The sequence below is a fragment of the Phalacrocorax carbo genome, chromosome 4, assembly GCF_963921805.1.
Source record: "Phalacrocorax carbo chromosome 4, bPhaCar2.1, whole genome shotgun sequence".
Lineage (NCBI taxonomy): Eukaryota > Metazoa > Chordata > Aves > Suliformes > Phalacrocoracidae > Phalacrocorax > Phalacrocorax carbo.
In genome coordinates, this window is record NC_087516.1 from 56412007 (window position 1) to 56424825 (window position 12819).

The following is a 12819-nucleotide window of genomic DNA, read 5'->3' on the forward strand; positions in this document are numbered from 1 at the left end:
AGAGATCTTTTGCATACAGCAGGAACAGTAGCTAATCAAACCCCACTATGAAATGAATCAAATACAAAGGGAGAGATCTAGCTTACTATTAGACAGAGGTTTGTGTTTGCTGATCACAGAAGCCAGATCTTTGGTGACAGCACAGTTTTTAGTTGACAACAGTACTTCTGCCTGCTTCAGGGATTATTCCAGGCACTCAGTATAGAAAATGGCAATGCTGATTTCAAGAAAATGGTTTTAACAACAGGAGACATCCTGCTGATAGAAAAGCTCATTACCATGAAAGAGGTGCTGAGCAAATTACTGTGCTACTTAGGCTTGTTTTAGAGATGGAAGGACTGTGTGTCTGCTACCTCAGAGCCTTTCGTTTTTCATCCTTACTGGTGTGTGCTTGGTATAATAAAAGAAATAAATACCATTTATAAATGTTCTTTTTCTTTACAAATCTTACTGTTCTAGATAGACCGGTAGGTATTATCTCATTTTACAGCTGAATTAAAGTTTGCATAGGGAATTTAAGCAATTTTTGAAGGGTAACAAGAGCAAGAACACAACCAGCTTCTTTTCACCTGTGCTCAGTCTGTTGGACCAGGACCAACTGCCTTGTGGATGCTGAAGGCAACTCTTATTTCTATGGCGAGCCAGACCAATGCAGGTATGTTTTAGTGACATTACGCTTGGCAGAAAAACTCTGCCAAACATGATCTGTGCCTGCACCACCGACTTTTCTACCATTCTTTTCAAAGCACGCATAGTAGTAAGTTAAATTGGGCTGGATCTCTTTTGGACTGTGCTTTGGGAATTCCACGTAAAAGACCTGAGCTGGCCCTAACTATGTAGATGTCATCGTGTGGGCTCCATGCTCCATCTTACCTGTAATGTAATGTTCTTGCTAGATGAAAAATCACAGTGATAGAGGATACCTACTGCTGAAAGTAATAATCATAGTTCAGTATCAGTGACCTAGGTTCTGTTCGACTATCTGTGCTTGGGCCTCTTGTGCTGTTATTATTACAGTGACTCCTATATATCCTACCCAATACCAGAGTTCCCGTGGCCAAATTCAGCATGAAACACATAAGCAGAGGCAACCTGTACTTTTTAACAGTTCACAAACTGAAGCTAAATATGCAAGAATGAATTGTTGCACATTCCCCCAAAAAGCTAGAAAAATTTCCAGATACCCAACAGCACTGAGATTTGAGGCAAAGTTGAAAAGGGTGCTGATAAAATACTGAAGAAGCAATCTGCGTGTGGAGTAAGAACGTCCACGTAGGGCATTAGATGTGTTACAGAAGGAAGATGTCACACCTGGCTGGTAAACCTCCTGATGTTGACAGATCTGAAGTTCTGACACTGTAATGTGCTCCCTGAAGATGGACTGCTGTGTAAATCCCTATCCTCTTCTGCAGGACCAAGCAAGACTGCAGCTTGCATTTTTCCCCTTATGTCAAATAGGAAGTCTGAATCCAAGTTGGAGAGTGAACACGCACCTCCTGAGCCCCAGTTCAAGCTGTTTCTAAAGACCCCATCTTTTGCCCCCCCTTCAGTTAAAAATCTCATTCAGGCTTCATTTTCTTTATAGTTTTTCCATAATCTATGACTTCAGCCTTTCATATACCAAAACCACTCATCACTCATGTCAACTGATACCTATGCAGACAGGCAAGGCACAGTGAGAATGGTTCCTCTCTGCAACATGTGCAGATTGTCTGGCAGTGTGCTGAGTGGAGTGCTGATCAAAGGCAGCATGGCGGGGCTCAGGAGCTTCAGTGAAATGTCAGCTCTGCTCCCAGTACCACAGCTAGCACCCAGGGAAGGCTGGAAGAGCAGAAGAAAGGAAGGAGGAGGGAAGGACAGGGGCCCTCAACTTCAGTGTGAAGTTGTTTGATTCAGAGGTGGAGGATTTACCTTATGTATCTTCAGCCTTATGTATTCTTCCCTAAGAAAGTTTCACAAACAAGGTTACATCATGACATCTGATTTGTAATCTTTACAGAATAATCAAGCATTTTGCTCTTTCATTATCTTGTCTAATAGCAGGCATTTGCCTATACAAGAAGGAATCATCTTAGGGCATCAGACACAGTCATTACAAGGATAAACTTAGGTGAGGCAGGGAACGAAGATACTCTGAGATCACAGGAATATTCTCACTTGTTAAACAAGGTGATTCATCAGGAAGTGTTAATGTAGGGTCACAGGTAGAAAAGTAGTATTTGGGCCAGAAGCACAAACAAGCTGGATTTGTTTGTCTTAAACCTGGCTTCTGGTATTTGTTTTTTTGCCATAGTTCTTTATGATGATTTTAACTTCTGGTTAAGATTATCCTGAATCGATCATTAAAGCAAACTGGTGAAAGAGACCTGGGCTTGTATATCCTAATCAATACAAGGCAAACGTGACTGCCGAGTAGATTCAGCCAAAGACAGGCCAGTGGGTTCATCTGACTCAAGAAATACCTATAATTACTCATTCATTGCTTTGCTTACCCTTACCCCAAAACTTCTTCATTACCAATTCTGGGCTGGCAGGAAAAGCGCACAGTTGACATGGGCAGATATGGTGTGATTTCTGTACACTTACGGAGGAGAGAGAGCTGTGCTCCAGTCAAGATCATTTAAGGAAGGAGATACATCTTCTAGCTGGATTGCGCTGCTTCAGCTTTCCTGAAGATGCTCGTGCTCTGTGCCATAAGCTATTATCACCTGATGGACTCACTTGCAGTAGCAAAGCATTTCGAACCAAAGACTCCTGACCAAGGAACTAACGCAAGAGTTTTCTGGTCTAGCTGGATTGTCTAAACTGACTGGGAATGGCTGCATACTTACTGTTTTTTCACCTGGCTATAGAGGGGCAATTTTCCATGCAAAATGACCAGTCTCCTTGGCGTAGAATGAAGTAAAATTAAATAAAGTACCCAGAGGTACAGCTCATTCTTTGCAAACTATTGCCAAGGCCTCTCTCTGTAATATTAAACCTCTCAGCACTCACGTTATCCCACCTCAGAAGAGTTACAATACCATATGAAAAACATCATTCACAGGAAGACTTTTCAGCCTTTTACTTCAATATTTTTAAGACTATCAACATGAAATGCAACTTTAACACGACAGGGTGATGAGGGGTCATATATCGCCTATAAATCATAAGCCACACCTTACTAAACCCTCACTCCCTCACCTCCCAAGCGAGGCCTGCCCGGACTAAGTGAGACCCGAGCGACCAGGCAGACGTCCCCACAGACCCGCAGGCCGGCTGCTGTCACCCTTCGCCTCAGGAGAGCAGTCGACTCGGGAGGCTGCTTGATGGCTGCCAACGGCCGCCGCGCGCCCATCGACCCGCCCCGCCTCTCCCCGTCCCGCCGCTGCCCACCGGGCTCCGCTGGCGCCGCCCCTCCCTCACGGCTGTAACGGCCGCCGCCGCCCGCGCGCCGCCTCGCGGCGGTCACCCCCAGCCGCCGCGCGGCGGCTCCCCCTAGCGGCACCCGCCGGACGAGCGGCCGGAGCGGAGCGGAAACGATTGTACCTCTGAGCGCCTGCGCTCGCGGCGCCGGCACAGGCAGCGCCCCGCCCCGTGGCGCGTGCGCGGCGGGAGTAGCCTGAGGAAGCGCGCGCGGGTCGCGGCGGCCGCTAAGCGCCCCCGCCGCGGCGTGCTCCCCTCCCCCCTTTCTGCTTCCCCCCCACTCCCGAACGGCCGCCGCCGCCATGGTGCTGGAGAGCCTGGCCCGCATCATCAAGGTCCAGCTGCCCGCCTACCTGAAGCGCCTGCCGCTGCCCGAGAGCGTCGGTGGCTTCATCCGCCTCACAGGTAGTTGCGGGGAGCGGGGGGGGACCCGGCCCGGCGGCCCTGACCCCCTTCCCCGCCGCCCGCCGGTGGCCTGAGGGACGCGGCGGAGCCGGGCGCTCCCGCCCGGGCACTGGCGCCCCGCTTGGGCTCCGGCGCATCCCCTGGGCCTGCCCCGCTTCGGTCGCCACGGGCACGGCTGGCTTTCTCCCGGCCGTACTAAACAAGCTCTCTCTTACAGAGCGGGGGGAACCCCGCACGTTAACGCGCCGTTAGAGCGTTTCAGCAGGAAGGTTATCCGACAGGCGCCCTGTGAATCAGAGTAAAATGTGGCGGTAGAGTAAAACGTACCAGGCTTCTCGGCCCCGGCTCGTTTGCGCTGTACTTAAAATTGCTCTCTGTGCAAGTACCAGCAAGTCAGAGGCCGTGCTCGTACAGAAAATGGGATTTTAACCGAAGGCCAAAACCACTGCCCCTCCATTTGCTTAAAAGGTTAAAGAGAGTGTCTGTCCTGATTAAATAGATCTGTTTCTGTGAGCCTGCTACGTACACAAAATTAGGGTTTTTTATTGAATAATTTTTGTAACTTTTCAGGGTGAGGGAGTGAAAATACTTATTCGTTAATCATAGTCCTATCACAGAGAGAACAGGAAAGAAAACTAAATACTAGCAAATTCTTCAGGTGCTGAGTGCATTTCCAGGGCTTTGCAAACTGGAACTACCTGAGCCCAGGCTCAGCTGTGGTAATACAGACAGAACCTCAAGTGGTGTCAAATGACAAGATTAGGTTGGTGATAATAAATAAGAGGAATGCTCTAACAGAAACTCTCTGGAAACAGAAGAAGCCTTCAAAGGGTAGAATCAGCCATGAATGTTTATCTTGCAGCACTAAGCTATATGGCTTTAATAGTTATGGAAAATTATTTAATTTAGAACAGGCACAATTTGTACAAAACCAGGTTTGAGTACTTTTTTTCCCAGCATGTTTATGCTTCTTAAAGTCCCATTACCTTTCCCACCACAAGGAAACATGTTGTAAATGAACCGTTCTTCTTTCCCTACAACTACTCTCACATCTAAAAATGCGGTTAATTATATTTACCGAATGGAGAAATTCAGCTGCTGCAAAGCTGGGAGGAAGGGAATACACTAAGCTACAGAACAGTGCAGCTTCTTGTATTCCTAGCATTTGGCACTGTCCTACTTAAGTCATTGCTCCTTTAACCACAAGTTGTACTTAAAATATGTTAAGCTTAGTAATGCTTGAGTTCAATCTCTTCTTGCCTCACTTGTCCAAACATACATTTCTGTGACAGGATTATTTGTGCAGTCTCTGTATTTGTTCACACTACATAGTAGTAATATAGCTTATTATGAAAATCTCAGAACTTTTTTTTATTTTAATGGAGTGATCAATGGGGGAGAACTGGTTTGCTGTTGTGGTATTTACCCCACTGACAGTTAGTTCCTTCAATTTGGAGGGAGGGCGAGAAGCAAACAACTGAAACCTTAAGTGGAAACCAAACATGAAACATCAGTCCCAAAAATATTTTAAAAAGGTAAAAGAAAGAACCGACTCAGAAATTGCTTTGAGACCTGCTAGGACTTAATGTGTGTACCTGAGAAAAATCCATTGTCTCCAGTTCTTAGTGATTTCTTTGACTGGTCTCGTGCTAAACACTCTAAAAAAGGGAAACAGAGGTACAATTTAAAATACACAGCTATAGAGACAACATTTTGACACTTCATTTTTTCAACAGTCAGCTAGACTAGACCTGCTGTCGTACTTGTATATCTTCTCATAAGGTAGATATGAATGAAAATGAAGGAAAAACTAGCAAAACTGTACAAGGTGCTTAAAGCTATGGCATAGGGTAAATGCAACATGGTGAGGCTTTTCAAAAGGAAATCATAGGATGCCACATCCTAGGCACCTAAATTAAAAAATTATCCTCTCTCAGTGCTTAAAAGTTATTGAAAGTCACAGAAACCTCATGGCTTATTAAAAGCTTTTGTACTTACCTGCACTCAGAGCTGCTGTCAGTCTGAAGTTTCATCTGAGAAAACCGGATTGCTTCAGCAAATGCTGCCTCTTCTGTGTTGTTGTGGACTTAGTCTGGCCTGTCCTAAAGTAGTAAACCTCCAAGAGCAGGGATCCCCAATTCTGGGATTTACTTTGCAGCAGCAACTTACAGGATCACATCTATTGAATTACTATTTGTGAAAGACTACTAGGCAGTAGAGAAGATTAGATTAATATTTTTTGTTTACTACTACCACAAGTTACAGAGGACCATATTCTTTGGCAAATGACATACCAAACATGTAAAGAATTTTTCTCTGCTTCTTTTTGGAAGGTGAGAAATCATAGTGATCTTAAAACATTAGTATTTGTCCTCTGGTGGCATCTACTGAATGTAGTCAGGGACCAGCACTATAAACGCTCGCATAGACCTTTTTTGCGAAGGCAGGACAGAACCCAAATCTGGAGAAGAGTGGTGCTTTGCTTGTTAGCTCTTTTATTGCTTCTGTAAACCTTGATTAGCTTCCAGGCAGATGCAGCTTCAGTTCCTGTAGTGCATCAATTGTAGAAACAACACACCAAAAAAGTGTAGGAATGATGCTTTTGTGTAAGATATTGTATAGTGTGCCAATTAAAAATCTTGAGACACCCGTTGTCTGTTGTGACCTCACCAAATCACAATGGGAAAACTGTTTGCCGGGAGAGAGGAAGACTGTTAACATTCAGTTCAAAACTCCTGAAGGTAAAAACAATGAGGGAGGAAGGAAAATGTTTGACCTTGGATTTGAAAGTGGATATCTAAATTGTCACCCTGCTGCTGCTGCTCGGAAGCCTCTGTCAGTTTCTTGTCACAGCTGCTTTACCCTTCCCTTCTCAAGTTCGCTGAAATGAGTGGTGTTGTCTCATGCCGACGTTGCTTTTTATCCTGGTACATGTCATTAAAATGGCGTAGATGTTCACCTTAGAATAGCGTGTGGTCAGAATTTCAACGTTTATCTAAGAATGTAGGTGCTAGTCTTATTTCCATAAACATGGCAGAGCCCTGTGTGGGCTGTCTTACTCTTGGCCTCCATGTTAAAAGGGACTTTAATGTAACAAGCTGCCAGTCAGGAAGCGGACAGTTTTGTGGATCATCTTTTACAGTACTGAGGGAAAGAAGGGTGATATCATGATAACAGTCTTCAGAACCCATTTCAACAATGAATTTGTCATTTGCAGAGTGGCTTGCTAACTTACCCTTAGCTTTGGCTTTCAATTTATTTCAAGTGTGCTATGTCGCTGAAAGGACTGTCACCTCTCTACCTTCATACCTGCTGAATAAGCTATTAGGCATACTAAAGTGGTGCCTGGAGTCCTTTGTGTTTAGTTTGTGTAGCAATGAGAACACCCTTAAGAGACACAAGCAAGCAACAGAAAACGGTTAGGACAGAACTGCTTATTAGTTCTGAAGAGAATGTAATTAAGTAATTTGAGTTTGCATGAAAAATGTAATCAGTTTAGAGAATATACAATCTTCATTTTGACTGGTAGCTAATACTTGTTAAAATTCTGGCTTCCAGTTGAGCTGTTACCTTAAGAAGCTGCTTTTGGGTCTGCATAGGGCATTTCCACATAAATTAGCTGAAACAAATCAAAGTGAAAGGCATCAAAGGAGTAGTTGGTGAAAGACAAGCAGAGACCACTTGCTTTGTTTTGAGTGTCAGTGGCTGGCCAGTCCCTTTCTGTTCACAGTGCATGTGTTCCTTATTTTTTTGGACTTGTTACTGTTGGACTAAAAGTTAAGACAACCTATGGTCCGTGGCCTCAGCTTCTTGGAATTTTCTGGGCATTCCTGTTTCACTGATGTTCCTGATACTTTCTAGGACGTCTCTTTGGGATTGGTCCCTGTCTTACACAAGTCAAGTTTGAAGACTAACCTCTTCGATACTCTATTCTCTTTTTGTGGGCTCCAAAGACTTCCTCTTCCTGTGAAGCAGAACTGATAAAGATTCTCCAGAGTCAATGTAATGGCTGAATTCTGAGTTATCAGCTGTGAAAATGAGAGTCTTGTGAATTGCCTTACATCTGCTTCAGAAAGGTATGAATGGCTTCAAAATGCAGAGCAGCTTACAGCTGTAGGAAGATATCATTGCACCAATTTGGGTGAAGCTTTTCTCCTATTCCTGCCTATTCAGTCCAAAGATCTGTGACTTATTTACTTTGTGACAGTATTTTGTGTCTCATGTCCTAGAAGCATGGTCAGGTTGATTTTTCAATCTAAAAGTATGAGCTGGTAGTCTTTTGGCAATAACAAGTCAGTTTATGATTAGCATACACGTTGTTGTAATTGGGGGCCTTACTGAGACTCCCAGGTTAGAAATATGTAGAGAAATAATGGGCTAGTGAGGACAAAACTCCTTATCAGCAGTTATCATGATACAAATACTAAATAATAACCATGATAAATAATATCCTTGTACTTCCTATTCATGTTTGTTTCTAAATTCCTTTCTCAGGGGTTACAGCTATCATGTTCCCATTTCATTTGGATGAACTCAACTGGTTATGAGTCTCCCGTAGACATGACTACTGTTCTGATTTTTTTTTCTTTCCTGTTGGGTCAGGGAGTTTCAAGTTGTATTGAGATGCCGCTGACTGTTTAGTTACTGATCTCTTTTAACAATGTTTAATTCTGATGTAAGACATTTATTTTTTTGGTGTGTCAATCTTAACCTAGTTGTATTCATTGAACACTTGGTAGGCGCCCTGCTTCTGGTTATGGTGCCCCTCTGGAACGTCTGTTCTGTCTTGGAGTTCAGAGTAGCTTTGTAGAGATCCGCCTTTTTGCCAGCAGTCAGGTTAGATATGCAATGTGGATTTTTTTTTCAGGGACCAAATATTTTTCCTCTCTTCTAAAGTATGTTCCAAGTCAGTCCTTCACATAAGGTCAGAAAGTGCATTTGAGTTCCTGTTGATGAGGTGTTCTGGAATAGTAATGATAGAAAAGACAAACAGGCACTGTTGTCCAGGAAACTCAGTTTTTGCTGTAACTGAAAACATTTAAGTATCTCAGTGTTAATTGTTATTGTTTAGGGCTTAGAGCTTGTTGGGGGAACTGAGAAAAAAGCAACAGAGATTAGTCTATTGCAGTGTCTCTTAGCAAATTTTGTCAATTGTTGTGCATAGGGGCTGCTGCAAGTACGGGTGTGGAAAGACTACTGGAAGTTCTTGCAGTACCTTTAGCATTTGTACAGTTGTGGTGCATTTCCAAATGAATGCAATAACTGGCTTTCAATTCAAAGACTATAGAAAGCTCAAAGAACAGAAAACTAGTCCCATAAAGTATTTTCATTACATGGTGTACTTCCAGAAAATTCAAATTACTAAGAAAAAGCCACTGTGTTCAAACTGGAAAAGTGTAAGCATGAACATGTGCTCTATTATTACAAATAAAATCAAGCTGTACAGAATAATGTAATGTCTGAGAGCTACAACCTACCTAGCATCCTTAGTCTGCTCTGTTGCACTTTTCTTGTACATATTAATATTGAAAAATAAATTGTAGAACAAAATTTTGCTATGTTCTGATCCTAAATCGTTTAAGAGAGGAAGTTGATTATGGTGTCTTGTCTTACAAAGTGCTTGTGCAGCCATTTGTGCTCCAGCTTATTACACTTCTTTGTTTCTCATTTTAAAATATTTTTCAACTCTTTCATTTCTCTATGAGTGTTTAGATCTAATGTATTCTCCAGAAATTTAGAAAAATGCTCTTTATTGCACCATAGTACTTAAATTACACTGGAGCATTGTTACAGCATGTTTTGCTGGAAAAGTGGATCCACTTTTAATATGTATAGATCTCATGCCAGGTGCTGATGAATTTCTTAAAAAGCCCAGTAAGTCTTTCTCTCACCAGTACGTCTAGATGATTTATAATGATATAGCAAGGCAGCTAAGTTTGCAGAGGATACTTGAATCTTACCTGTACTTAAAATAAGTTCCTCACCTTGGTAAAAAGCGGTTTTCTGTGGCTTGACTTACCTGATATCAGGACTCCTTATTTTTCTGTGTATGTAGAAACTAGTTGCAGACCCCTGAGCAAACAGAGCTCTGAAATGAAACCAAAGGGACTGGTGAAGGTTTTGCTAGTGCTTATCTAATAATCTGTATCATTTCTACCAACAGTTTCTAAAAAAACTTGGAACAAATAAAATGAGGAAAACTTCAAGAAGCTAAAAATCTGAAATAAGCAATTAAAAAAATTCAAATATAAAACATACTGAATAGTTCTTCATATACAGAATGTTAAGATACAGGCACTGAATACCTTTACCACATATAATCGAGCCCAGTTTGCTTGTACATAGTGCTGGTTTACCTCAGGTGAGTAGAACTCATGTAATTTTTGGGTTCCTCATTTTAGTATGTCTTTTATTTGTTTTGGATTTCTTCTTTTCCATTGAGTCATCTTCTAGAACGTTAAACTTCAGACTAAATTCTGGGAGTCAAATTTTTACCTTGGCTAAAGTAAACCCCAGGTTTTAATCTGAGTCTTCTTTCCTATTGAAGACTTACCCACAGAGTCTTGTTTGCCCTCAGAGCCTTGCTGACTGAGCAACCGCATTCCCTACCCTAAGCTTAAGTCATTTGAGAGGAGCTGATGCTGCGCCATGCTGAAGTGGTGTCAAGAGCCAGTCTAAATTCCACCTGTCTTTAGTTTCAGAATGGCTGCGGTTATTGCCTTTCCTGGGCGTGCTGGCCTTGCTCGGTTACCTCGCTGTTCGTCCGTTCCTCCCCAAGAAGAAACAGCAAAAGGATAGCTTGATTAACCTCAAGATCCAGAAGGAAAATCCAAAAGTAGTGAATGAAATAAACATTGAAGATCTGTGCCTCACTAAAGCTTACTGCAGGTGTTGGCGTTCTAAGACGGTAAGAGACTTTGTGCTACTGTAGGGTTAGAGATTGAAATTTGCCTATTTTTATCAGTGCTTCGGTGGTGAATTGCTACATATTAACCTGTTGCTTTTCTGTGGAGGTGGAACATGTTCCTGATTTTTGAGAATGGCACACTTCTTACTTTCTTCCACTGTAAATCCACCTACAGGCAGAGAGAAACTGTCGAAACTTATAAGAAACACAGTAGGGTTTTTCTAGAAACACATGCAGACTGACCACCTGTGAATAGATTAAAACCAAGCAAGCCTTGTTTAGTATTTGGAAATACATTGCAACTAATTAGAAGATAACTACTCTAATTTGCAAAAACAATGCTTCAAAAGTTGTTCATGTTGGAATGAAAGCAAGGCTGGACCTGTGTTGGTGAGGGAGAGTGTATCCCCATCTGGTCCAGAGCAGCCAGTAGATGACTGGTTTGGATAGTCTTTATCCCCCAAATCAACTAGATGTACGTGGGTATCTTTCATCTACCTGCAGTTTCTTTTGAATGTCCTGGCTGCACTCTGGTTTTGTCCTCTCTGGACTGAATGCTTTCCTGTTTTAACAAAAAAAAATATCTGTCCTGGACCTAAGAAACCCTCTCAACTGTTCTCCCTTCAGAATAATCACTTCAGCAAAGTATTTCGGTTTTCCTTAAAACAGTACTTTCCATTTGCAAATTAATAAATCTGTTAAGAGCACTTTTACTAGTTCCACAATAAACCTTAAACCATTTGTGGCTGCGATGGATGCTTTGCTTGCTGCTCTTTCGTGGAAGAGGCTTTTTCTGTAACTTTGTCTAAGAAAAGCAATTTTAGGACCTCACAAACGTAGTTACCTCTTAGCAGTGCTTAGTTTCTGTAGTGACGTGTGCTGCATCTGATAGAAGATGGGGAGTTTGATGCTGAAACAGGACAAAGTAGGAGGAACTTACAACATTATGAAAATACTCCTGGCATAGGAAGAAGTGTAGAATCACCATGCAATTGCTGTATAGAGTTACACTAATTCCTCATGTATGTTTTCTTCCAGTTCCCTGTCTGTGATGGCTCCCACAACAAGCACAATGAATTAACAGGAGATAATGTAGGTCCACTAATACTCAAGAAGAAAGAAGTATAGCAGATGCTTAATCCACTAGATGATGACTGATAAAGTCTTTTTATACTATTTTAGTTGCAATGGACAGCATTTTATTATGTGATGGGTATGATTTAGTCTAATGATTGCTATAGATTTCTTTTTGGAGTAAGCTGCACTTAGACAGTGCTAAATCTGTCATTGTTTTGATACTTCATTCTGAGAGGAATTGTGTCTGCTTTGTAAAACTGTAAAGTAATAATATCTATAAATAAGTCATTTATTTGAACAATAAAATGAATTCCTACAATTAAGCCTTTTTTCTATGAATATGCAATTATAAAACTGTCACTATTTCAAAGTGACAGAAGTGCACCTTTCTGTTGATCTTGTTCTGCTGAGAAGCCATGTTTTGTTTTGCTTTTCAGGAACAAATTTCAGTGTGCTTAAGCAGGGAAGGAGAGTTAAAAAAATCCATCCTTTGTGAATATACCTAAGCCTATCACTGAGGGCAGGCAGCGTAGCGATGTTAAGTTATGCTGGGTGAAGATCTGGTCTGTGCAGTGCCTAACTGGGCAGTCTGTTAGTCCCATGCAAAGCAGCCCGGCTCAGACAAACCCCACACAGCTGGGCCGTCTCATGTTGTGTCCCAGGTGGAGTGCTGCAGTTCCAGACCATATAAAACTTAAACTACTGAGCAGGTCAGCCATCAACATTATCCCTTTATTTCATGCCCCTGTGTTGATCGTTCATGAGGTCTTGGAAAGAAACACAAATTTGCTCCTTGCAAGTTCACTTGCCTTGTAGCTGCTGCTTTCTGTAGCAGGGACTTTTCATGGGAGGAATTGGTTAAATGACAGAACCAAGAAAGCAGAGCTGAGCTGTATTCTTGGCTTGTTACCCATTCAGAATGGTTATTTGGGCAAGTCAGGACTTTGCTGTGGTACGGCTTAATTTCAGATGCAGGTAAATAACTGCTACTTATCTAACTGTTAGACTTCTAATTAATTCTCCTG

General features: G+C 42.2%; 1 protein-coding gene and 1 long non-coding RNA gene across 3 annotated transcripts in view; one reads left to right on the plus strand and one right to left on the minus strand.

Moving 5' to 3' along the window:
- LOC135313116 (uncharacterized) overlaps positions 1-3473 on the minus strand; it is a 10450-nt gene extending 6977 nt beyond the window's left edge. For both annotated transcript variants that reach the window (XR_010372710.1, XR_010372711.1), the window contains exon 1: positions 3376-3473. This is a non-coding gene — a long non-coding RNA (uncharacterized LOC135313116). The remainder of the gene's footprint in view (positions 1-3375) is intronic.
- Positions 3474-3565: 92 nt separating this feature from the next.
- CISD2 (CDGSH iron sulfur domain 2) lies at positions 3566-12113 on the plus strand. Its single transcript, XM_064450040.1, has 3 exons — positions 3566-3810; positions 10506-10717; positions 11756-12113. Exons 1-3 carry the CDS (start codon positions 3708-3710, stop codon positions 11843-11845), a joined length of 405 nt encoding a protein of 134 aa, XP_064306110.1. The 5' UTR covers positions 3566-3707; the 3' UTR covers positions 11846-12113.
- Positions 12114-12819: the final 706 nt, after the last annotated feature.

What these genes read in the sequence shown, in the direction of transcription:
- CISD2 (XM_064450040.1), top strand. Translation starts at nt 3,708, where the DNA reads ATGGTGCTGGAGAGCCTGGCCCGCATCATCAAGGTCCAGCTGCCCGCC. An exon ending in TGGCTTCATCCGCCTCACAG is followed by an intron (nt 3,811 to 10,505) that starts GTAGTTGCGGGG and finishes ACCTGTCTTTAG; the next exon opens with TTTCAGAATGGCTGCGGTTA. An exon ending in GGTGTTGGCGTTCTAAGACG is followed by an intron (nt 10,718 to 11,755) that starts GTAAGAGACTTT and finishes GTTTTCTTCCAG; the next exon opens with TTCCCTGTCTGTGATGGCTC.